This window comes from Primulina eburnea, chromosome 1, assembly GCF_022965805.1.
Source record: "Primulina eburnea isolate SZY01 chromosome 1, ASM2296580v1, whole genome shotgun sequence".
In the NCBI taxonomy this organism is placed as follows: Eukaryota; Viridiplantae; Streptophyta; class Magnoliopsida; order Lamiales; family Gesneriaceae; genus Primulina; species Primulina eburnea.
Genome location: NC_133101.1, coordinates 58,391,109 through 58,415,851, shown reverse-complemented (window position 1 = coordinate 58,415,851; position 24,743 = coordinate 58,391,109). Strand labels below are relative to the sequence as shown.

At 36.3% G+C, this 24,743-nt stretch overlaps 2 protein-coding genes across 3 annotated transcripts; both read left to right on the top strand.

The window, feature by feature from the left end:
* The first annotated feature begins 492 nt into the window (after positions 1-492).
* On the top strand, positions 493-16,493 carry LOC140834283 (uncharacterized). 2 transcript variants are annotated; one of them, XM_073199074.1, is made up of 4 exons: positions 493-974; positions 2,692-3,204; positions 15,852-15,965; positions 16,105-16,493. In XM_073199074.1, the coding sequence occupies exons 1-4, from the start codon at positions 498-500 to the stop codon at positions 16,177-16,179; spliced, it is 1,179 nt and encodes a 392-aa protein (XP_073055175.1). In that variant the 5' UTR covers positions 493-497; the 3' UTR covers positions 16,180-16,493. The 2 variants fall into 2 exon arrangements, with proteins under 2 accessions (XP_073055175.1, XP_073055165.1); XM_073199064.1 differs by having other exon boundaries at positions 16,102-16,493.
* A 1,301-nt stretch (positions 16,494-17,794) lies between these two features.
* LOC140834282 (NAC domain-containing protein 40-like) lies at positions 17,795-22,641 on the top strand. The gene is made up of 6 exons (XM_073199049.1): positions 17,795-18,183; positions 18,325-18,578; positions 18,805-19,089; positions 19,191-20,342; positions 21,772-21,933; positions 22,263-22,641. Exons 1-4 carry the CDS (start codon positions 17,967-17,969, stop codon positions 19,680-19,682), a joined length of 1,248 nt encoding a protein of 415 aa, XP_073055150.1. The 5' UTR covers positions 17,795-17,966; the 3' UTR covers positions 19,683-20,342; positions 21,772-21,933; positions 22,263-22,641.
* The last annotated feature ends 2,102 nt before the right edge of the window (positions 22,642-24,743 follow it).

Here is a 24,743-nt window from a genome sequence, read left to right as displayed (position 1 = left end):
TTCTATAATTATCCTTTTTGTCCCACTAAAAATCTTCTCAAATCACTCTATATTTTACGTAGAAAAAAATCTAAATAAAATTTTCATATTAAATCGAATAACTCTTCTAAATTGAAAATAAATTCGTGTTAATTATTTAGTATTATTTGATCAAATTAAAAATAATAATAACATATAGAGTGAGTCTCACGTGAGACCATCTCACGGATTCTAATCTGTGAGACGAGTCAACTCTACTCATATTCACAATAAAAGTTAATATTTTTAGCATAAAAAATAATACTTTTTCATGGATAATCCAAATATGAGATCCGTCTCACAAATACGCGACGTGATATCGTCTCACACAAGTTTTTGTCTATCATATATAACACGTGTGAGTTTTTTACTAGTATATTTTTAACATCGAATGCTGGCAAAATTCAAAATCTGAAATCTGAGAAAAGCATCAGAAAATAAATTCACCTACCAAATTTTTAAAAAATGGCAACTATTTAATGGGGCTGAGTCGTAGGTTTGCTCAAACGGTCCTACACACTCCCAGTTCCCTTTCTCTGAACCCCCTGTCCCCGCTCTCCGTCGGAATGGCCGAACCCGAAAGTCCTAACCCAATTCCTCAGCCTCAATCACCTGTTTCAATCTTCGGTGAGCCTCTGGATGACTCAATCCAGGATGACCCATTGTTAGGATCCGGTTCCTTCATCGACCGGGACCGGAATGACTCTACCAAAGAATCTCAGGCACCCGAGCGTAATGAAAGTAACGGGGATCCGGAGTTTGCGTCGGATTCAGTTATTGATGCAAAGCCTATTTCTATGCTGGCTCCAGGAGAAGTCTGGAGCGAGGCTGTACCCAGGGAGCCGAAGGTCAGGGACCCTGAGGAGATGGCTAAACGTCCAAGCTGGTTGCCGGAAGGTTGGAACGTTGAAACAAGAGTCCGCTCATCGGGAGCCACCGCCGGTTCCATCGACCGAGTAGGTTTTTTTTGTTCTCTCTCTCTCTCTTACACGTACCTCTTATTGAATGCTTGTTATTACAAGTAATGCAGCTTCCTTTATTTGTGGATTAGATACGGAAATGCCCAATTTAGGCATGGTTTCATCGTATGTTAAAAATTAGGGATCTCTTACGTGGAGATGCGCGGGCTAAGATTGAGTTCTGAATACGGTTTAGCAAATTTAGTTGAAAGAGTTCTTAAATTGGGAGACTTGCTTATAAATCCCCTACAGCATTGTTAAATATGTGTTTAGTCTCAGACAGAAACTTTTGGTTCACAAAAAAATATTTCTACACCCCGTGTGCCTGCACTTATTTTTTCGGATATAATTCAGGACAAAACATTGAAAATCTGGAACATATATATGATAACGTAGAACAAATTGTTTTATATCTATTACAAAAGATAACATATACAAAAGATAACTATGTTAATATCAAAATTTATTGCACTTGTTTATGTGCTTAAATATCATATATTAGTACCCATTCTAAAAGAGTTTATACTGAAATATCTTTTAGCAGTACCACATATTCAATATTTTGTACCAATTTTCATCAAAAAAACACGTGTCATTAATACCAAAATTTATTATACATGTTTGAGTACTCAAAAATCATATATCAGTGTCGGATCTGAAACATTTAGTATACAAAAATCATATATTAATACTAGATTTTCAAGGTTTGGTGCCCAATTTTCATCCGAAAAAGACGCGTCATTAATATCAAAATTTGTTATACATGTTTGGATACAAAAAAATCGTATATTAGTGTCAGATCTAAAACATTTAGTTCTTAAAAATCATAGATTTGTTCTAGATTTTCAATATTTTGTACCGAATTTCATCCGAAAAACATATGTAGGTTCAACAAGTGCAGAAACATTTTTTGGGTTAGTCAGAGACTGCAGAAAAAGAATCGGTCTGTGACAGGGACTGAAAAAACATTTAACTATTGAGATGAAGAGATATTGATAATTTGGTCTCTTAAATTAGATGCAAGTAAATGGATTTTCTCTAGTTGGCCTAGAGGCCTGTTTTAGTCAAAAACTTGTAATTGACTATGCGTTAGTGTCTCGATTCCCAGCTCAATATTCAATCTGGCAAATGTTGGGGGTCAGGAGCTTGAGCTAAAAAAATATCAAGTTCTATTCAGCTCAAATCGAGCCAGCTCCACCTCTCATCTATGTTTGCAATTTCCATCAATATGCCCAGGTCCCATCATTGATTTGGAGTATGTGATAATATAATCCTTGCCAGTGTACTGTACCTTCTTACACTTGGCTTTTCCAGTCTGCCTCACTCTTTAATGATACATCTTTCTTCATGCAATGTTTAATCATAACAACCAAGAAAAAATCAGCCGACCATATGAGTGGAAAAATTATTGAGGCTTTGTCCTGCCCTTGGTTTGGAAATACACCACATTTATCAAAATAATAAGAAAACGACCAATGCTAAAGAATCTATGTAGAAGATCTATAGATGCTTTTCAACTTTCAATTCTTGAATATTATCACAAGCGTACTTAAGTGGATCTTTTATTACAGACCCAAAGGAACTAGATATTTTGACTTTGCATAAATGATGTTGGAAATCTTTTGTCGAATATTTTTTCACTTTTCATTTAGACTTAAATTATTGTTTTGCTCTGTTGGCAATTATGCCGATGACAAAATCAATGAACTTGTAGGTTCCAGTGCATGCAGATTTACCAAAAGCTATGGTTAATATAATGGTGCAACTCAAATCTTTTAAAATTTACATCAGTTCAAGTGCTATGTTTCGATTTCTCTTTCAACCGGAGCAATTATTTCTTTCATATGATTTCCATTCCAATAATTGCTCCAACCTGCAACTCATGGAGATCGAACACATGAGATTGGTTTTGATACCAATTGCCCTACAAGCACTATTAGGATCCGGTTGCTTCATTGACCCAGGATGCAATGACTCTGCAATAAAAACTTCGGCAACTGAGCGTCATGAGACAAACGGGGATCCGGAGTTTGCGTCGGATTCAGTTATTGACGCAAAGCCTATTTCTATGCTGGCTCTAGGAGAAGTCTGGAGCGAGGCTGCACCCAGGGCGCCGAAGGTCAGGGACCCTGAGGAGATGGCGAAACGGCCGAGTTGGTTGCCGGAAGGTTGGAATGTAGAAACAATATTCCGGTCCTCGGGAGCCACTGTGGCAACCATCGACCAAGTAGGTTTTTCTTGTTTTGTCTTTTACACGTACTTCTTATTGAATACTTGTTATTGCATGTAATGCAACTTCCTTTATTTGTGCATCGGGTACGAACTGTCCAATTAGGGCATGATTTCATCTTATCTTATAATTTAGGGATCTTTTACGTAGAAACACAGTACAATATTTTTTTATAACATGGTTCAACAAATTTAGTTGATGATTTTTAAATCAAAGGTAAATAAATGGGTTTTCTCTAGTTGGCCTAGAGGGTTGTTTTAGTCGAAAACTTATATTTTCTATGAGCCATTCTCTTGATTGCGAGCTTATATTTCAATTGGTATATGTTGGGGATGAGCAACTCTATCTGAAAAAAAATTTAGTACGATTGAGCTCTAATCAAACCAGCTCAACCTTTCACCTATGTTTGCTATCTCCAGCAGTATGCCCAACTCACATGGTTGATTTGAAGTCCATGTGATACATCTCTCGTCATACAATGATATATTTAATTGTAACAACCAACAAAAAATCGAGCCGGCCTCATGAATGGAAAAGTTAATGAGGCATTGTTCCTAAATTTGGAAATACACCGTGCTTACCGAAATATCATTTGAATCTCTCCACGTTAACTTTTTTTGGACTTTGATCTCTTCTTGCTTTGTAGGAATGATGCAAATGACAATCAATGAATTTGTAAGTTCAAGCACATTCTGTAGCGATGCAACTCAAATCTTTTAAAATATACAGTAACCCAAGTGACATGTTTCGATCGTTCTCTCAATAGGGGCAATTTTTGCTCTCTATTGATTCCCCTCCCAATAATTGCACCAACTTGCAACTCATGGACATCGAGCACATAAGATTGGTTTTGATGCCAAGTACATCAACAAACACTTGCTGCTTTAAGAGAAGTTATACTGGAGATAAATGTGAAAGTCAAATATTCTTAAAGTGACCCATTGTTAGGAAGTTACTTCATTGACCCTGGCTGGAACGAGTCCACAATGGAGACTCGTGCACACAAGTGTCATGAAATTAATGGGGATCTGGAGTTTGGGTTAGATTTGGTGATGGACGCATACCCAATGTGGATGCTTGGCCTAGGAGAACCTGCACTCGATGGTCATGAAACTAATGTGGATCCGGAGTTTGGGTTAGATTCGGTGATTGATGCGAAGCCAATATCGATGTTTTCCCCGGGAAAAAACTAGGCCGATGAGGTACTTTGGGCACTGAAGGTTAGACCGAGCTGGTTGCCGGATGACTGTATAAATGACCAAGGATCAAGAATCTATATAGCATATTTATAGATTCAATGAACTTTTCATTTTTCATTTTTCATTTTTCATTTTTCATTTTCATTTCTTGCAGCCTCCAGACTATTTCTCTCGTGATCATAAACGTTCTTAAACTGGTCTTTTTGTTGCAGACCCAAAGTACACTAATTGACATTGCGAAAGAGGTTGGAAAAGCGAACCTTTTGTTGAATTATTTTCACTTTTTTTTTTTGCTTTGTTGGAAATGACGTCGATGACAAAATCGATGATTTGTAGGTTCCATAAGATGCAAATTTATCAAAAACTAAAGTAAATGGTAGCTATGCAACTCAATTTTTTAAAAAATTTGCAGCAGCCATCGACATAAGTAATTATTACTCTCTTTTGATTCCCTTCCCAGTAATCACACAAACTTGCAACTTATGGAAATTGAACACGTGAGATTAGTTTTGATACGAATTATAGTGACCAGTGCTTGCTGCATATAACCAGAGAAGTTGTGCAAGTCGAATCTTCTTAAAATGTACATCAACCCAAGCGTTACGATTTCAACCCAAGAGTAATTATCAATCGCAAACAAAACCTTCGAAGAATTTCTGTCCAGAAAAAGTTGATGGTTTTTGTTTTGACTTACCTGCTATGGTTGTTGTTTCAAGGTCCGGGGATAACTTTGTTTCTCTTCTGTCTTCTACATGGTGGAGTTCTTCATGATGTATCTTTGATTTGGAATTTTTAGCTAATGTTTGCTTTTGAAAGTCTTGGGGATGACCATTGGTGCTGTCATGGGTTTGGACATATTAGATTCTTCTTCAAAATCTGTAGTCATAGACTCATAGATTTGGTTTTGAATTCTTCTTCTTTGTAGTTTTTAAGTATTAAATTTTAGACAAGAAATTCTTTGAATCTGCGTCTTTAAACTCCATAGTGGCAAGTGGGTAATCTCTTTTCAAAGGTTTAAGCTTATCTACATGTCCAATAATTCTTGATACGAGATCCTGCGTCAAGCTCTTGTATTTTCCTACTCAACAAATGCCTTTTAGACATTTTTTTATAGATGCATGGAGTTTATCAAGTAAAGCACTAAGGGCGTGTTTGCAATCAATAAAAAAACGATTATTGGATTTTGATTTAAAAAATCAGTTTTGTGTGTTTCTTAAATCCAGATTCCGCATTAGCTTCTGTTTAATTTAATTGAAATTCAAAAGCTGGTGGGAAGCTAATTGTGGTTCAATAGAAGTGATTCTCGTAAAAAGTTAGTGTAATAATCATTTATTTATCAAACACTACCTACCCACTTCAGATTTTCAGCTTTACTTTTGTTTTATAATAATACTCACTTATGATTTTTCTCCAATTCTTCATAATCTATAAATTTTATCACTATACAAAAACATTATCTTTTGCAAACACTCTCTAATTGACACAATCTTCAAGCTGTGTCAGGAGATTTTCTTAATTAGAGCTCAACAAGAAGATTTAAAATGGAAAAAAATAAAGATAGCACAATGAGGAACTTAAAATATTAATTTAGTATGCTAAAGGGAAGTACCATTGATAAATATCGAACGAAACCTTCTAACTATGGTTTCCATCAATTTATGGTTGAAGAAGAACTTCTAGCTGCTATTCCAAGAAAATTCTTTACCAATTCAAAATGGCACTTTTAAATGCGAAGATGTTAAAACTTAAATGTAAGATTGGGATGTGAAAATAGTATCCATGAATTAAATTTTCATTCGTAGGACTTTATAGTTAGCCATTAAGATTGTCAATGAAAGCCTAGTGTTATTATTTTCTTGAATATCTGATATTAATTCCCTCTCATACTCCGTTTGTCATCAATACAATGCCATAATTTCTTCATTAAGATGCACACAAATAATTTTTTCCGAGATCTGCTGACCGTTCGCTACCACATTCCCTGTCGCCGGTCGCCGGCGACCAGCTTTAATTTTTCATTTTCTCTTTCCATTCTTCCCTTTTTCCGCTTCTTTCCGAGAGCATTTCAGCCCCTTTCCCTTTCTTCAGTTCTTCTCAGGCCGCTACCGGTATTCACTCATAGATACCCAGGCGCCGCTGGTTCTGATCTGATTCTCGCCATTTTCTCGTCAGTAGAGGCACCGTCATGTACGCATTCAGCAACGCAAATCTTCGGGGTGGATCATACAAACCTGGGTTATCTGTTAGGGATGAGACGATTAGGATTGAATTTAAGACGTTCACCTTGAGATTGGGTACTAACGACAGCTCGATATGGTGGTCGGAAAAAACAAGGACTTCATGCTACATGCTGGATTTCAACCGCGAGGAGGCACGCTGGATTAATCTTACGATCAGAGATTACATCTATTCACCCCAATCAGGATCTTCTTTTCGACGCTTCAGAGGCATTAACTCAGTGTTCACAATGCAGAGCTTTGAAAACAAACGAGGAAGATATCTAGAGCTGTCTAAATTCAATAAACAGGGTAAAAAGCTAACTACTTTTGTGCCTAGCGGACTCAACGCAATTGGGTGGATTAAGATATCCAGTGCAATGGATAGGCTGGTATCGGGAAGTTACCAGAGGGAATCAACACAACAAATGCCATTTCACGGAAGAATTCAACTAAGATCTACAGTAATTCCACAGGATAAGGGCTTCAGGGAAAGGAGAAGTGAAGGAGGGTCTTGGTCATCGACGGAGCAGAGCAACAAGCTGCGGGTAAACAGGAAATGGAGTGAATCCATAATCATCACCAGAGGCAGTGTATCTTGCTCATGGGAGATAATTGAAGGAGTTCTTGGGAAAGCAACGAAAAGTAAGACAGAGCTATTTCATTTTCAAGCTAACAAAGCTCTTTGGTGGCCCTCAAATCAGGATGAATATTCCTTCTACATCAATTTAAAGAAAGGCTTCTTTAATTTCGGTGTATCCTTGGAATTTGAAGAATGGTCCAAAGACATCAATACTTTGGATTCGGTGGACAGTTGTTGCAACAGTTGGATATGGATTTATGGATTACCTTGGGAACTTTGGACGACAATTACATTTAAAACTATTGGCGATTCTTGCGGGGGACTGTTGGCCATTCACCCAGACACACTACACTTCAGGAAGCTCGGTGCAGCGAAGATCAAGGTTAAGGGTACTGAAAGAGGCTTTATTAAAACAAATATGAACATTTCGCTGGAAGGGAGAGCTTTAGAGATCAGAATCAAAGTGGAAACATTCGATCCTCAGGGTTACGAGAAATATGAAAAGCAAACGTACGCTCAAGCAGTTGTCAATGGAAAGAAGATATTGGCGGGCTGGGGAAACAATAACATCTACAGCACTTTAGCAAGGGATGAGAAATTCTTACACAATCACAATAAAGGAAAATCAGTACAGGGGGAACTTTCCGTCCAAGTTCAAGATTCGGCAGGATCCAAAGACATACGCGGTTCACAGAGTGGGGAGGGAAGATTGGATGAGAGTCAGAGGCCAGAAGCATCAAGACAAATACCAAAGAATTCTGAGAGTAAGATTGAATCATCGAAAAACCCGACTGATGCAAAGGTGCTGAAGATTCTGAGGAACATTGATCCGAAGCATCCATCAGATTTTACAAGTTCATCAGTTGGATCCATGAATAGCAAGCAGAATCAGGTTCAAGAAAATCAGCCCGGAAATGACAGCGCCAAAACCACAACGACACAGCTTTGGAAAACATACTGCCGAAGATGCAAAATTGATAAAATTGTGGGAGCTAAGAAACAATCTTCAAGGGAAAAAGGGGATTACAATATTTATGACAGTGGGTTGCACATCAACGAAGGAGAGGTCGAGAAGGAAGACTTAGATGAGGAGGAGCTTGAAGATTCACAAGATGAACTGAGAGAAATGGAGAGTGATTCAACCGACTCAGAAAGCGTTGGCTACATCGGTTCTGATATTTCTGATAAGGTTGAAGATGAAGGCCTAGCTTTGGATGGTTTGTTCTCTCCAACAGCGAACACTAAGGCAAATACAAACGCTGAACTTCGAGTTAATTCAAAACCTTCTGTGGGACAGGTATTTAACGGATTTCGCTCATCTTTTTTTAATCATTCTTTCTCGGTAAATTTGATTTTACCGTCCTCTTTCAAAGTCTTGGGTACGTCTAGTGGTTTTATAGAAAGAGGGATAAGTATAGTTGATGAAAAACCTTGTAATGAGAGGGATTTATCACCAAGACAAGCGGGGGAGGTTGAGGAAACTAATGGACAGAAAGGGTCAGGGGTGGGTATTAATGACAGAATTTCGAATATGGGTACGGGAATAAACAATCCGTTGAAGAGGGAGTTGTACAGATTACAGTGTGGAATTAGCTATGACCGAGGTTCCACTTCGAGGGGTCCCAATCTGTTTACATGAAGATTTGTGCATGGAATATAAGAGGTGGTGGTGCGGCGAGGAAAAGAATTTTGGTCCGGTCAATAATTCAAAATGAAAAGCCAGACATTGTGGTCCTCTTGGAAACAAAACGAGAAAAAATTGAGAAAAATTTTGTAGCAAGTGTGTGGAAGTCAAGATTTGTTGATTAGGTTTGTTTACCATCGGTTGGTAGGTCTGGGGGAATACTAGTCATGTGGGATCCACGCGTGGTGCAAGTAAATAATAATCTGATTGGGGAATTCTCGGTCTCCATTGAGATTATCGGGAGTGACAACAAAAATTGGTGGTTCTCAGCCATTTACGGGCCGTGCAACCGAGATTGAGAGAGTTATTTTGGGATGAATTAGCGGGGTTGAAGGTAATCTGTGGGGAGGCTTGGTGTCTTGGAGGTGACTTCAATGTTGTGCGGAATTTGGGAGAAAAACTAAACAGCCAGTCCTTAACTATTAGCATGTCCTGTTTTGATACTTTCCTGGAGGAATTGGAGCTCTTTGACCCACCACTTTTGAATGCTAAATTCACTTGGTCCAATTTTAGATTGGTGCCAATTTGTAGTCGTTTGGACAGATTCTTGTTTTCGGCGGGATGGAGAAACTTATTTCCCTCTTTCAGACAAACCGTGCTTCCAAGACTAACATCTGACCACTGCCCCGTCTTGCTTGACACAACCAGGTTGAGATGGGGCCCAGCTCCTTTCAGATTTGAAAATGTTTGGTTGTCACATCACACATTCAAAGACCTAGTGCGGACATGGTGGAACAAAGGGACTGTCCAAGGGTGGGAAGGATACAAATTTATGCATAAGTTGAAAATGATCAAAAAAGATGTATCAGAATGGAACAAAGAAGTGTATGGTGATGTCCGTGTCAGATTCTATGAGCTGAACAATAAGATTAGGCAGTTGGATGAGATTGAAGCTGCTGGACAGTGGTCAGAATCGCTGAATATAGAGAGAAGGAATGTAAGGTGGGAACTGGAAAAAATATCCTTTGCAAAATTTCAAATCCAAAGTCAAAAAGCAAAAATCAAATGGTTACAAAAGGGAGATCAAAATACAAAGTTCTTCCACGCATTGTTGAGTAGCAGAAGGAATAGAGCAATGATTGAAAGAGTGGAATTGGATGATGGACGCGTTGTTACCGAGGAAAAACAAATTGAGCATGAAATTATCAATTTCTACAAGAACTTGTATACGAAGACAGTGGGAGAAAGGGGGGTTCGGCTGAGATGGGGAGGGGGTTTAATGGGTTGGATTGGTCACCGATTCAGAGAGTAGATGCAGAGGATTTGGAAAAACATTTTGAGGATGAAGAGATTAAAAAGGCCGTGTTTGAATGCGATGGGACAAAAGCGCCGGGGCCGGATGGATTCACTTTGGCTTTCTTTCAAAAAAATTGGGATACGTTGCGAAGGGATCTATTAAAGGTGTTCTCTGAATTCTATGAGGATGGGATCGGCAATGGAATTACAAATGAAACCTATATATGCCTCATCCCAAAGAAAAATGATGCACGTAAGATAACCGAGTTTCTACCAATTAGTTTGGTGACGAGTTTGTAGAAGATTTTGTCAAAGGTGTTGGTTAACAGATTGAAAAAGACGTTGGGTAACACAATTGCGGAGAACCAGTGTGCATTTATCAAGGGTAGACAGATATTGGACTGTTGCCTCATTGCGAATGAGATTGTGGAAGAGTACCGCAGGAAGAAAAAACAAGGATGGGTGCTGAAAATTGATCTGGAAAAGGCTTACGATAGGGTAGATTGGCAATTTTTAGACGAGGTGCTGAGAAACAAAGGATTTGGTGAGAGATGGAGGAGGTGGATTAGAGGATGCGTTTCTAACGTGTCTTTCTCAATATTCTTAAATGGAAGAACATGTGGAAAGATAAGAGGAGAAAGAGGGCTAAGACAAGGCGATCCTTTATCACCATTCCTCTTCAATTTAGTATTGGACGTGTTGGGGAGAATGGTTGATAAGGCAATGCAATCAAACGAGCTGAAGGGGCTGGATATAGGAAAAGAAAAGCTTCAAATCACGCACTTACAATTTGCAGACGATGCTCTATTCTTCGCGACTAAAAGATTGATGTGATGAAATTAATGGATATACTCAAACATTTTGCCACACAATCGGGGCTGAAAATCAATATGGGGAAGAGTGTTGTCTTAGGTTTGAATTATCCAGAAGACGAAGTAGATGCAATGGCACTCGCTTTCGGGGGCAAAAGAGATTCGTGGCCAATCAAATACTTGGGGTTACCTTTGGGAGGGAATCCCACTAAGACTGTCTTTTGGGAACCAGTTATTTCAAAAATGGCAAAGAAATTAGCAAGTTGGAAAAAATCGTTTCTATCTTGAGGTGGACGCTTAATCTTGATAAGGGCGGTACTTTGTGCGATGACTTCCTATTTCATGTCCCTTTTCAAAGTTCCTAACAAAGAGGCTGCAAAAATGGAAAAAATAATGAGAGATTTCTTGTGGGATGGTGAAGAAGGGGAGAAACATTGTCACGTCGTCGGTTGGAAAAAAGTATGCAAACCAAAGTAAAAAGGTGGCTTGGGAATGAGGAATATTTGCCTCAGAAATAAGGTTCTCCTTGGTAAATGGTGGTGGAGATGTTCGGTGGAGAGGGGGACGCTGTGGAAAAAAGTCATTAAAAGCATTTACGGGCTACAGGAAAATGGGTGGGACTTGGGGTTGGCGGAGAGTACAACATTTAGGAGTCCTTGGAAGTTCATAACTCGATCTTACCAGGCTTTTCATCAACTTATTAAGGTGGTGCCTAAACAGGGTAACATTATTCGTTTTTGGGAGGATGTCTGGGAGGGAGGGGAGTCGTTTGTTTCTAGATTTCCTGCTTTGTTCCGTGTTTCTATTTCAAGAAACAAACCTATTTGTCATTTTCTTCATGTAGCTAATTCTGGTGGGTCTTCTTCTTTCACTTGGGATTTGAGGTTCGGGAGAAATTTATCAGAGGATGAGTTAGGAGAGTTCACCACCCTATTAGGGATCTTAGAGAGAGTTAGATTGCAGTTGGGTTCGCCGGATGTGAGAGTTTGGTTGGGAGATTCGTCAGGGCTTTTCTCAGTAAAATCTTTTTATAATTCCTTCTTCCCTATATCTACTTTTCCTCAATTCAATTGCTTCCATATAATCTGGAAAGTGCATGTCCCGCAAAAGGTTAGAATTTTCTCGTGGATTGTGGCATTGGGGAAGCTGCCTACGTGTGATCGTGTGCAAAAAAGGTGGAGGGAATGCGTTCTAAGGCCTCAGTGGTGTTGTTTATGTAGACATGATGGATGAAGAGCACCAGGACCACATCCTACTGCATTGCTCTTACTCCAGAAGCATTTGGATTTTAGTGCAAAGAGAAATGGGAGTTCAATGGGCCATTCCTAACCAGGCTAAAGAGTTTTTTGATTCAGACTATGAATGCCCAGTGGCACCGAAATACAAGGAGTTCTGGTATATGATCATCCACGGAGTACTATGGTCCCTATGGTTAGAAAGGAATAGAAGAATCTTTGAAGATGTGCACGATTCGGTTGTTCAGATATGAGAGAAAATAAAATTCAGAATTGCATCTTGGACTGCGAGCTTTAAAGAATTGGGCACTTAAGTATATCGGATTTAACTAGGGATTGGCAATATTTATTGTCGGCAGAATAGGTTTATAAACATTTAGCCCACTTTAGTGGAGTAACTATGTAACTATCGCGGATCACTCATCCGCTTTCTCTTGTAACTTCTACTTATTTTAATATAATTTAGTCTTTCATCAAAAAAGAAACTAGTGTACTAGGTCATCAAATGGTACAATGGATGTGAGGCCAATTGATGTCATTGTAAAGATGACTAAAGTGTTATAATTATGTTTATTGCTTACAGTCAATGAACCCAAAAATGAATGAACGTAGAAGAAGAAAATGGGAAGGCAACCGTTGATCAAATTTGGACGGATGTTAAATGGATAAACCATTAATTACTGCATAAAAAATTATAAAAATATAAAATTTAGTTTCATTTTAGCATATTATTTTTATTAGCCGTTAAATGTGTGAATCAAGTCTGAGGGCACAAAGACGTGCCTCGCTATGTATTGTTGGCTTTTAGTAATTATAGCGAACTCTATGTCTTACAAGTCCATCTTGGTTTACAAATCTTTAGTCTTTATGAAACAAAAACCCATTGAAGTTCTATACAATTTCAGTTTTACCTAGAGTTAATTCGCTTGGTCTCCTGATCAAGCACCTACCATGCGAAAGACTGACCTAAATTTTCATACGTGGTACTGAATGAAAATGATGTAAAGGGTAATGCAGAAAAGGATTTATTCATTAATAAAGAGAGTAAATTAACATCTACGTTAGTTCTGGCCCAATGCAGTCTTAGCTCAAACGAAAAGGGGAAAAAGGGCCTAAAGTTGTGAACACGATACTACATCTGAAAACAATGGAAAATAATAAGATTCTTCGTGTAGGATGGTTTCGTGTTTTGAATCTTCTCTAAAGTTCAATTGTGCACCAAAGTTGCCATGTTTGTTGTTTTCTCAAAAAGCTAAAAGATCCTGTTCCAGAATCTTCCTTTTTTTAGAATGAGTATACAATGCTGATAAGGGCTCTGACTTGTATACAAGCTGTTTCCGTTATTAAATTCATCTAGAAATATGGCTTTATGCATGCAGCATGCGTGTGCGCAAAAAACTACGTGCGATGTACATACATACATTAAAATGAGATCCGACATGAATTACATCTGTATCCTTGGAAGCAAATTAAAACGTATGCATCAATATGGCAAGGAGTGTGATGGTATTCATGTAGTCATGCATTAATATGATCTGCTACGTGGACCAAATTGCAATCGATCTTGATGTTTGTTATTTTCATAACTATAAGGCACAAGTTATGGTATTGAATTCGAAGTTGAACTATTTTTTGTTGAATATTGAAGTAGTATAAAGACATGGTAGATTGACAACACAACACAACACATACTTTATGTGGCGTGGCCATATATCGTTGTTCTTTCAACATAGATTAAGCAACTTCCTAAGTTCAATTTATTTTCCACACCTTCCTAATAATCCTTCCTAAATCAAATCTGGTGTTCGTTTTTGAACCCACCAGCACCAATAGATTGTTGTTCTTTCGACATAGATGAGCGTGATCTGCACTTTCTATCCAGTCGGCGTATCATTGACCTCAAAATACAGTCAGACTTTGATAACCAACCAATTAGATCAAAGCCCCCTCAAAGCTTGGTAAATAGGTTCCGCACATGGTGGGGCACGCACCTTCCCCTCCCTCGAGTTTTTGGTTTTGTATGATTGGTTGATTTGAGGTTCCCCCTCTAGCTCTCAACTGTTTTGGATTGATGCATGGATCTCAGATTACTCTCATTGATAGTCAGACTTGCTTTTCCCTTAGTCGAATTCAGCATCTCTGACAATGGGTGCGAACAACCTGAATTAAATATCGCGATCAATTTGTTCGAGCTCGATCACGATTGTTTTGGCTGTTCGAAGCTCAGTTTGGCTTGATTTAAAGCTTGAATTTGAGCTCAGTTCGCTTGATTCAAACCTATTCATCGAGCTTATAGCTATATTAAGCAAATGTTCCGTTTACTTCTCAAGTTCGTTTGCTCATATATTTATAAAAAATAAATACAATGAACTCGCAATTTGTGAAACAAAATTATCCAAGTTTGAATTTTGTTCGAAAATATATTTGGATATGTTCGAGCTGAGCTCAAGTTTGATAATTAAATACTAACGAAATAAAATTGGAGCTGACTTGAAAAGCTTGCGAGTTTGCTAGATGCATTTGTGCCCATAGGTTAGACCAATTGTTAGACCCCAAATTAACTCGAGAACCAACGCCAGAGTTCACCTTTACCAATTGACTGCTCACTTGCCCCTAGCCTGAGCTAGTATTTTTCTGGGACGTAAGTTACAACTGCATATCCCATTGAGATTCCCTCCACCTTTTGTTGCCCTTAGCCTTAACACTGTCGTTTGTTTGGTGCTTCCTCAATTTCCATACGGGCACGGACTTTGGGTCATTAAAAATCGAAAGAGTGAATTTACAACTTTACTTTCAATTGTTTCTAGCTTTGGTTAGCTTACCCATCAACCTCTAGATTCTGTTATTCCAATGCAACATTTTGTTTGGCCACCTATTATCTAACAGTTACCTGATGTTGCCACTATTGAAGCATATAACTTTTATTGAACTCAATGTGATGCTAGAGGACCTAAATGTTGGTTCTTAACATAGATGAAAAAGAGAAAAAAAACATTATGCAACTTCATTGTGTAATTGGTAATTAGTAATTACTAATTACTCATCAGTACTTTGACCATCTTCTCGACCTGCATGCTGAACTCATATAAATGTGGCCTGTACAATGTACCAGCAATTTCATGCATTCAGTTATTATAGCTTGTATGTTATTTTCTAACAACATTTTCCTAGGCACTTTTTTGCATGACTTAAGTAAGGTGATTGTGAAATCGATGATGTTTCTGCGAATCATTTTGCATCAGTCAACATGTGAAGTCATTATGTTCTGTATTTTAAATGCATTTATTTATAATCTGCCAAATTAGGAATCAAATTTTATATGATTTGTTAAAGAATACAGGACGGCATCAGGAAACTAAGCAAATAGAATTAGAGAACAACATGGTGTTGGCCTGTATGAACTTCCCTTTCTTCTTTGAAACTGTAACAATACAAGTCACGAGGGGAAATAAACAACTAGAGATCAGTTTGTAGTGACCTGGTTCAATGATTTTATTTGGTGTTGGCTTCATATTTTGTTCGTGTTACATGCAAATCAAAATGTAATGTGCTGCTTTTACTCGGTGTGAATACACTTACTTTATAGACCATTCAATTATTGGCTCTATAGGTGTTGCACAGTAATTGCAAACAACCTTTTTGTCTTACCCCTCAGATACTAAACATCTGAATTGTACAGTATTATGTTGCTCCATCTGGAAAACGCAAGCTGCGTTCAAAGAATGAGGTGCTCCGCTTTCTAGCTTCAGAAGGTGAACCAAAGCAAGAGTCGACCTCTGAAACAGATGCTGGGGTCAGTAAAATTTTCTTTCATAGTACATTTAATATCTGTTTAATAGCCTTTATATCCATTCTAACGCCCATTTTGCCATTACACTATCGGTGATGTTTCATCCTTTTTTTTGTCTTCCTGAAAATGATATTTCCAGCAGTCTTCAGATAGCCCTGGGAGCCAGAAAAAGCCCAAGTCCAGTTCAAAACGCAAGAAGGCTGGGGCAGTAGCATAGCGTTTTCACCTCTTACTAGTGATAAACAGAAAATCGAGACGAGGCTTGTAGCTTGTAGTGATTAATGGCAGAGCTTTCTCATGTTCTGCACAGAGCTCAGATAGATTTATTACTTACATTTTGATTCTACATGGAATCTCTTTCAACTGGTCAGGGACACCTTTTTTAATTTATAGCTCTGTTGCATCATTCAATTGTATGTTGGGATGATTTGTGGTGGAATATTTTAGACAATCTGGTTTGTTTGTGTGATATTAAAGAAAAAGAAGGTGAATTAGGACCAAATATTTTGTCCATAGTTTTTTTTAATCTTATTTATTTTAGGAAAAAAAAATATATATTTCCCAGAAAGCTCTGTATTGTTTTCAATCTTTGATTTCTCAGTCAATTTGTCTAAATGAAGGCAAAAGGAGACCTGTAACTTTGCTAAGGTGGTCGCTAGAAGTTAGGTCCCCAGTGGGTTTTTGCTTAAATTGATTTTTCAAAATCTAGGAAATTTTGTATGTCATATCAGATATTTTAGAATTTCAAAATATAAAAAAATGAATTAAACTATATTATTTTAATACAGTATTTAAGAGGTATGATTAAATTTTGAATCTAAAATATCGATTATACTGAAATATATAGTCTTTTGAAATTAGTTTTTGATGATTGAATTTAAAAATGCGATGTCTTTTTTGCATTAGGAGGATAAAATTGATTTAAAAATGATGTGTTCTTCCTAATATTTAATTTGATTAATATTTTGTTATACGGGTTAATTTTCAGTTATGTGGGCAAAATTATTTATCAAATAAAAGTTCATCATTATTAAAACACGTTTAACAAATGAATCCATATAATATAAATTTTATTTATATTTTTTGGATAAAAATAATTCTAATTTGATTTTAAATAAATGCACATTAAGTTAATTTTAAAAATCTGTATGCATAACTTCAATAATAAATATTTTGAAAATCGCATTCCAACCCCATGCTATGGAGGGGTTGTAATTTTGGTAATATATCTTTCACCGACAATTTAGTCTTGTTTTCATAATCTCATTAATAAATAAGTTTCAACTCAATTTTTTAAATAATTTCATTTTTTTTAAAGTACTTTTATTTTTTTTAAAAAAATCAATAAGTTTGGATAAGTGTTGAAAATTGTTTTTGTTTTTTATTTTTAGATAAAATTAGAAGCAAAATCCAGAATTTCTATCTTTTTAAAAGTATTTTTTAAATTGTTTTTTAAAAACATCTTTTGTAACTAAAAATAATTTTTAAAGATTTTTTTTAAAAATAAATATTTTTAGTCTGTTGACTTCGACCAAATACACACTAAATTTATGCGCTAATTCTAGAATTTAGTCAAATAGCTATAATTAAATTCTGAAATCTATTCATATAAAAAAAGTTTGAAATTTACCGAGTTCAATAAATTAAGTACACAACCTTTAAGATCAAATTTGATAATTAAGAAAAAAATATAGGACTTATTTGTAATTTGAGTAGATATGGAGGATTAATTTAAATTTCTGTAGTCAAAGGACCAAATAATTGTTCTAACTAGATATATCTCTCTTTCTTTCTGCATGGGAAACAGGCAGCATTCAAAGAATTAAGGACACGTGCTCCGTCGCAAGAGCGAAGCCAAAAAGAGATTTCCTGATGTTATGATGACTCTGTTATTGTCTTGACAGCCATTTTCTATCCTTTTTCACACAAAACCAGTCAACCATATAGAAGGAAAGAAATTTCAGAATCTTGCAGGAGACGGGCTTTCTTTCGACCGGTGAAAAGATGAGCGAAGAAAATTCAAGAAAAGCACCTTTATCCAGAAACTTTATGGACATTTCGATGGCAGAAGCCTCTGCAATGTTTCCAGGGTTCAGGTTTTCGCCGACCGACGATGAATTGATACAGTATTACCTGAAGAAGAAGCTTCAAGGTTTTGAAGATGGTCTAGAAGTCATTCCCGAGCTTGATATTTGCAGACACGAGCCTTGGGATTTACCAGGTGTTTGTTTGTTTTTTTTGTCATTTACACTAAATTTAAAATTAGTTAATCTGTGAAAAGTTAAGATTAATGTTTTTGTGGAGTTGCAACTGAGCTTCGGCATTTTCTTGGAGTATTGAGTTGTTAATTGGAATAAATCAGCTCAATCTATGATTCAATCGGACAACGAATGGTTCTTTTTCTCTCCTCGTGGGAAGAAGTATCCAAGTGGATCTCAAAGCAAAAGGGCGACTGCTAGTGGATACTGGAAGGCCACAGGTAAAGAACGCATTGTGAAATCGGGTTCGAATCTGATTGGGACGAAGAGGACTCTGGTTTTCCATATGGGCCGGGCACCAAGAGGGCAGAGAACAGAGTGGATAATGCACGAGTATTGTGCAGCTGAGAAATCTCAGGTGCGCAGTTTGCTGCTGAAACCTTAAAAGATTCGAATTAACTCGCCTAATTTTGAAGAAAAAAATCGAAATTTTGTAAGCAATTGTTTGAAAGATCCAAGTTTCACCCTCTCCCCCTTAATCTCTGGCTATTTTAATGTACTATTGGTTCTTTATATTCTTATAGTTGTACTATTTGTTCTTTATATTCTTATATTCGCAATGTCCATGTGTGATGGTTTCTTAGGATGACATGGTTGTTTGCCGCCTTCGAAAGAATAGTGAATTTCACGTGGGCGACAGTTTGATGAGGAATTTTAATAATCAAAGTGATTTGCCATCGGCTAATGATTGTGGAGTTGAGATGCTTGATAAGGAACAATCTCCCATCCTCGAAGGAGCCGATGTGGCTGAGAGCTGTTCGAAGGAGTGCAGCAACAGCTACAATTCTAATTCTGTGGAACAGGTTGACACTGGTCATGAATCTGATGAGAAAATCAGTAATGAATTTGACTCGTCAAGCCTGAAACAGGTTTGTCTTATTTATTCATTTTTTATAAACCTTTCATCTCTCATTTAAATTTGGACAAGATAATGTAGATGTCATTGCGATGTTTACATGTTTGCTTACAGGGTTGTGCGGCGGAAGAGGATTGTTATGCCGATATAATGAAAGATGACATCATTAAACTAGATTATTCCTCACTAAAAGAGATTCGAGGGTCTGGCAAATGTGAGCCTGATATGGCGTCTAAGCAGCCAGGTCAGGATACTAATCTTCAGGGCACTGGGAGTCAGCAGCTCAGACAGGGAAAACAAACACCAAAAACTTACCAGAGAGAGCCATCTGATACTGATCACAAGTCTGATAAAGAAAATCTTTCCATTGACAGTGTCCCAAATTTGGGTTCTCTGCAGGCAGCAGAGAACTCAATTGCTCACTTCGCGGCTTCAAATTATAAAGTTTCATCCATGATTATCTTTCTGGGTATCCTAATCTTACTGGTAACCTTCTTCTTAAAGGCAGATCCTTGGGAAACTCAGAAGTTAATTGGTGTCTTCAAGTTTCGAAAATGGAAAGATATCAACTGGAATCGTTACCTCCCATCCGTCATGTGCAGATAACAAGAATTATAAATCCTTTCTGTATGGTTAGCATCCTTGTCATAAATAGTTGAAATCGGTGAATCTAGTTTTGGGTTGTGCAAAATTAGATCGGCATGTATAATTGAATGTATTATACATATGTTATACTGATTACAATATGCTACTGATTGTGGGGCTTGTATGTACTTGTATGATGTATTTTGGAGTTGATAATGAAATGAATTTGTGTACGTCGTACCACTGTTTACGCCTTCTTTTGTTTGGATTAGCAAAGATCACTTGCATAGTTTCTGAAATACGAAAAGCAACAGGATCAGGTTATATAGTATATAGTATTCTTCCAAAAAGCATATACAAATGCTAGTGGCTACCTTTGTTAGAGGGCTTTATACTTGGGTATACATTGCATCTAATATACTCAGCTACTGATATTCTGTAAGTGCCGCAGGTGCCCCGACTTCTGCAAGAAATGTAAGCTTAATTCGATGATGTGATGTGTGATTCTGTTTCCCAATTACAGAAGATTTGCTTATATGAAATATTAACTCTAGGCTGGAAAGTAAGATTGCATGGATCATATGGGTCATTGGAGAGTCGACAAGGGAGCACAGGATCAAGTTCGTCGCAAACTCGAAGATGTATTTACAGCAGAAGATGCTGGGGCTTTCTTTTCTCTTGGTTAGTATATCAAATCCTGGTTTCACTATGCTTAAATGATATTATTCGCTGTTCGAATCTTTTGAAGCTCTGGAAGTTGGAACCAGGTTACTCAATAGATAAAATTAATATTCACCGATCCAAGTGTTATTTTTTACACTGATCATGCTGTTTAGGGGCGATAACAATTTTCGAAATTAAGCTGAATTAGAATAAACAATTTCTTAATTAATCACCAATCATAACATAAATAGCTCAAATTCATGTTTACCTAAAAATATGTTTTTGTGTCCATTCAAAATAAAGACATGATTATTTTGTGATTTATTATCTCTGAAAACAATCTAAATGAGTGATGGTTTAAAAAAAACCGTCGCCAATTTACGCGTTTTCTTGTAGCGAATTTAATGTAATATGATATAGTAAAATCTGAAATCACCCACAACGAAATGATAAAGTTAATTGTTATTAATTAATATATTAAATACTTCTTATTTTTGGGATTAACACCTTTTTTCTTGAAGCTGAAAGGCATCGGTTGCGTATAATAACAAACAAAACGGTTTTATACAGTCTACAAAAAAACGGAAATTTGATCAACTTTTTAATTCTGCTTCCCGTAATTCAGTGATAATCTTCCAGTTCTTGTTCTCTTTCTGGTTTCTTCACTTCCAAAAGAACGGTGGCAGAATCTATCTCAGAATCACAAACACCGGCAGTCTATCCAATCACACAAACATTTCAATTCCAGAAACGATCAAGTTCTTGAATACGCCTGTTACTTAATGCTTCTGTTGAACAAAATCGAGCTCTGATTCGTAAGGTCTTTCTTGTATTTATTTCTTTGTAATTCCTTTATCCGTGCTAAATATGGGGATATTGAATAAATGAAGGGTTGTGTGTTGCAGCTAAGCATCAGTTTTTGGCTAATCTTGGCTTAAATTTTCCATTCAACCGAAATAACCCTTTTATTGTTTAAAGTTTCTGAACATGAAAAGAACACAGGATTGGATGTTAGTTTACATATTTCATTTTCAATTTTGAAGTAGTGCGTTACTTGCGTAGGTAATGAGTGTCAAGATTTGGGAAATGACATTGATGTTGCGAGATAGTGGAGAGAGTGGATAAAGAAATCACACGGACGGGGGGTGATTAATGGGTATGGGAGGTGAAACTTGCATTTTAATGAAAATTACAGATAAAATTTCACCTAAAGAATCTTAGGTTCCGGGCCCTTGCCTCCCACTAGTCCCGCATCGGATAATGGATGATGTTAGAAAGGCGGTATTTGTGTTCTTGAAATCTGCTTAGCTGGGGAAACATGTATATTCAATTTTACTGTGTGTCAATTGGCATTCCAAATGGCAGGCCATGAAATTAGCTTGATGGGAACTTCAGTCGAAATTTGAATGCTCTGTGCCAACTTAATTTGCTTGTTATGTTTTTGTAGAAGAAGAGAAGAGTGATGGCAAGGCCAATGCTGCTGTTCTTACTGTTGTTGATATTCATTGTAACAATATCACAATTTAGAAGGTGGAAACAATTAGTCGGTCGGACTGAGTTTCAGAAGCAGTATCAAATTTCACAATTAGAGGCAGACTTGGAAGATTCGGTAAACATACCCTCTTCTTGATCATTAAGTATAAAATATAAAATGTGCTGATCATGGCCATGGGAAAACGTCGAACCGAATTATATCCCTGTATATAATTTATTTTTGTGCCTGGTATTCTGTCTAACTATTTCGTCAAGGATGTTACAGGGTCTTTGTTTCTTATTTCGATTCTTTGTTTGTCTTCTAGGATATATGGTTCCATTATAGATATGTTGATCGGAACTTTAACTTGATCATCAAGTCTTCCCAGGATTTCATGTTATGGCTTCGAATACCAGAATTTTGACATCTTTTCTGCTACCTCATGAATTTATCAACTTGTGCAGATTGTCTTGATGCAGGAGAAGAGCATCAATAAACTGAATGAGCTTGTTCAGGATCTTAAAGAACAGCTGCAACAATGCCGGAGTAGTAAATCCGTGCCAACCTACTATGTCAGGAAGAACAACAGCAAATTCGCACCGACATAAAGGCAACCTAGAAATTTGAGAGATGGGTTTCAGGTGTTTTTTGAGTTTGTTTTAGTTTACATGATCAGGAAGAAAAAAAAATTCCTACTAAAATTGTCAGAATTTTACTATTCCAAAGGGATCTTTGACAAATTGGAAGAAAAGGGTAGTACCGTAGTAGCATCTTCAAGAGGCTCTGGTTGTTTTCAACAATACAATGCATATATAGAATGTGACTTTTCTAATGAAACATGCAATAAATCTGATTTCGTATAGTTCTTTCCATTAATTTAAGTGAATTCAAACAGTAAATTTAAATAGTAAATTGTGGTCTTTTACAGCCTTAATGGAAGGAATTAATAGATTTGGATCTTATACTATGTTGAAAAGACAGCATTTAGTGCTTTGTATTTTTTACACGAGATGATCATGTGATCATCTTGTGGACATCACATCATATGAGATAAATTTAAAAAGTTTTCAGATTAAACGAGATGATCATGTGATCGTCTCGTGTAAAAAATACACATCATTTGGTGTGGTATTTTCAATACAATAGAGGATCCAAATTCGAAATAATATTAGTCTGTGTTCGTATTTTATGGACCACTGATAGGTGGTTGCTAGAATGATGAGATTTTGCGATATTTGATGTTCAACTTTATGTTTATTCGGTGTCGAACTTACGTTATTCATAAATAACACACAAATTTAGGAACTTTTGTAGCTCGGAACCACCCGATCCATGCCCCATATATTGAATGCAAAAGTGTTCATATTTCCATATAACAAAAATGGATGTTGTGTAATAAATGTATTTCTTTATGATCACCTTTGCATTTTGATATTGCCTTTAATGGATTATGTTTCGAAAGAGGCAATGATTTCGTTGGAAGAGAATAAAAGGGAATTGATTGCCGAAGAGGGACAATGCTGCTATGGTGCACCAATCAATGTTTTTTTTTTTTTTTTTTATTTCTTAAATTTGATAATGCTAAAAGAAATGCATGCAATTAATGTTTTATTTCAAAGTAGATGAAATTTACCGCTTTAAATTATGCATGCAGTTGCTATCAACCGAGTCTCGAAGTTAATATGGCTTCCGTAGGTGCCAAATTATGGAAATGTGCCATTAATTTTTGGGACAGGGGAGACCAAACCGCATTGATAATTAATTCTAAGAGGTGAACTGAATTTGATTGAGAGATAGTTTGAAATTTTGATTTATGATGTTAAGATCATATGTTTATCACGAGATCAAAAGATATAACTGTTAGAACTGGTGTAAATTTATTTTCTTATATTTGCGGTGCCGTAGAGTCCCTTTAAGTACATTAAGACAGCTTACTCAATTGCATTATTGAGGGTGTTTCTGTTTTTATGGTGACAAAATTATTTTAATTTGTACTTACTTTTTTTTTATTACAGTTTTTAATAGTCACAACTTGCATGAGTTGGTGGGATATTTTTCATCAAATGAAATGTATGATTCTCGGATATTTGAGCAGCGTTGATTGTTGTTGTTGTTGATGTGGTCTCATGAAGAAACAAACATATGGAACAATCATTGAAAGATTTTATAGCAAAGAAAAATAATTTTGAAAATAAAAAAAGACAAGAAAAATGTATTTTCTTCTCTCTTGATAAACTATAAATGGAGCTGTGTTCCCAAAAAGTTTAGACTAAGCAATAATTTTAAGAGAGATTAAGACACAAGTACTATAATTAATTTTAGTCTTTAGTTAAATTAATTTACCAAAATAATCTTTTTATCATATCAAATTACAACAATATATCCTATCTTTTAATTCATATTCACCATCAATTTCTTCATCTCAAATTCTTTATTTTATTATCTCATCAATTCCGTACGTATAGAGGCGGCCGTGAAACACATCAATCCTATTTCTTTAAACAAATATGAATTTCTTTTTTTTTCACTTAATTTTTATGCAAAAAAAATTGATTTTTATATTGATATTATTGTGTGCGTAAGTATATGGGTTATGGCAAACTCATTCTGTTTTGAAAGTTTGTTGTGCATACTCATAAACTGTCGGATTTTTTGTTTATGTTGTGTAAACTCACGTTGATGTAATTATTACATTTTCATAACCATAATGATTGATGATTTTTTTTTATATTAGTTTGCATGAGCAACCATCGCAAGTAAAATATTATAATCTCGGTGGTTTCGTATGCACTAATTCAAACTAACAATTCATAATTTTATTAAAATATGTTTATTGATATAAGTAAATAGTATTAAAAAATTAATATATTATAAATTAAATAATACAGAATAAATGTTAAATCAACTCTTAAAAAGAAATAGTAGATAATTAAATAAATGAATCG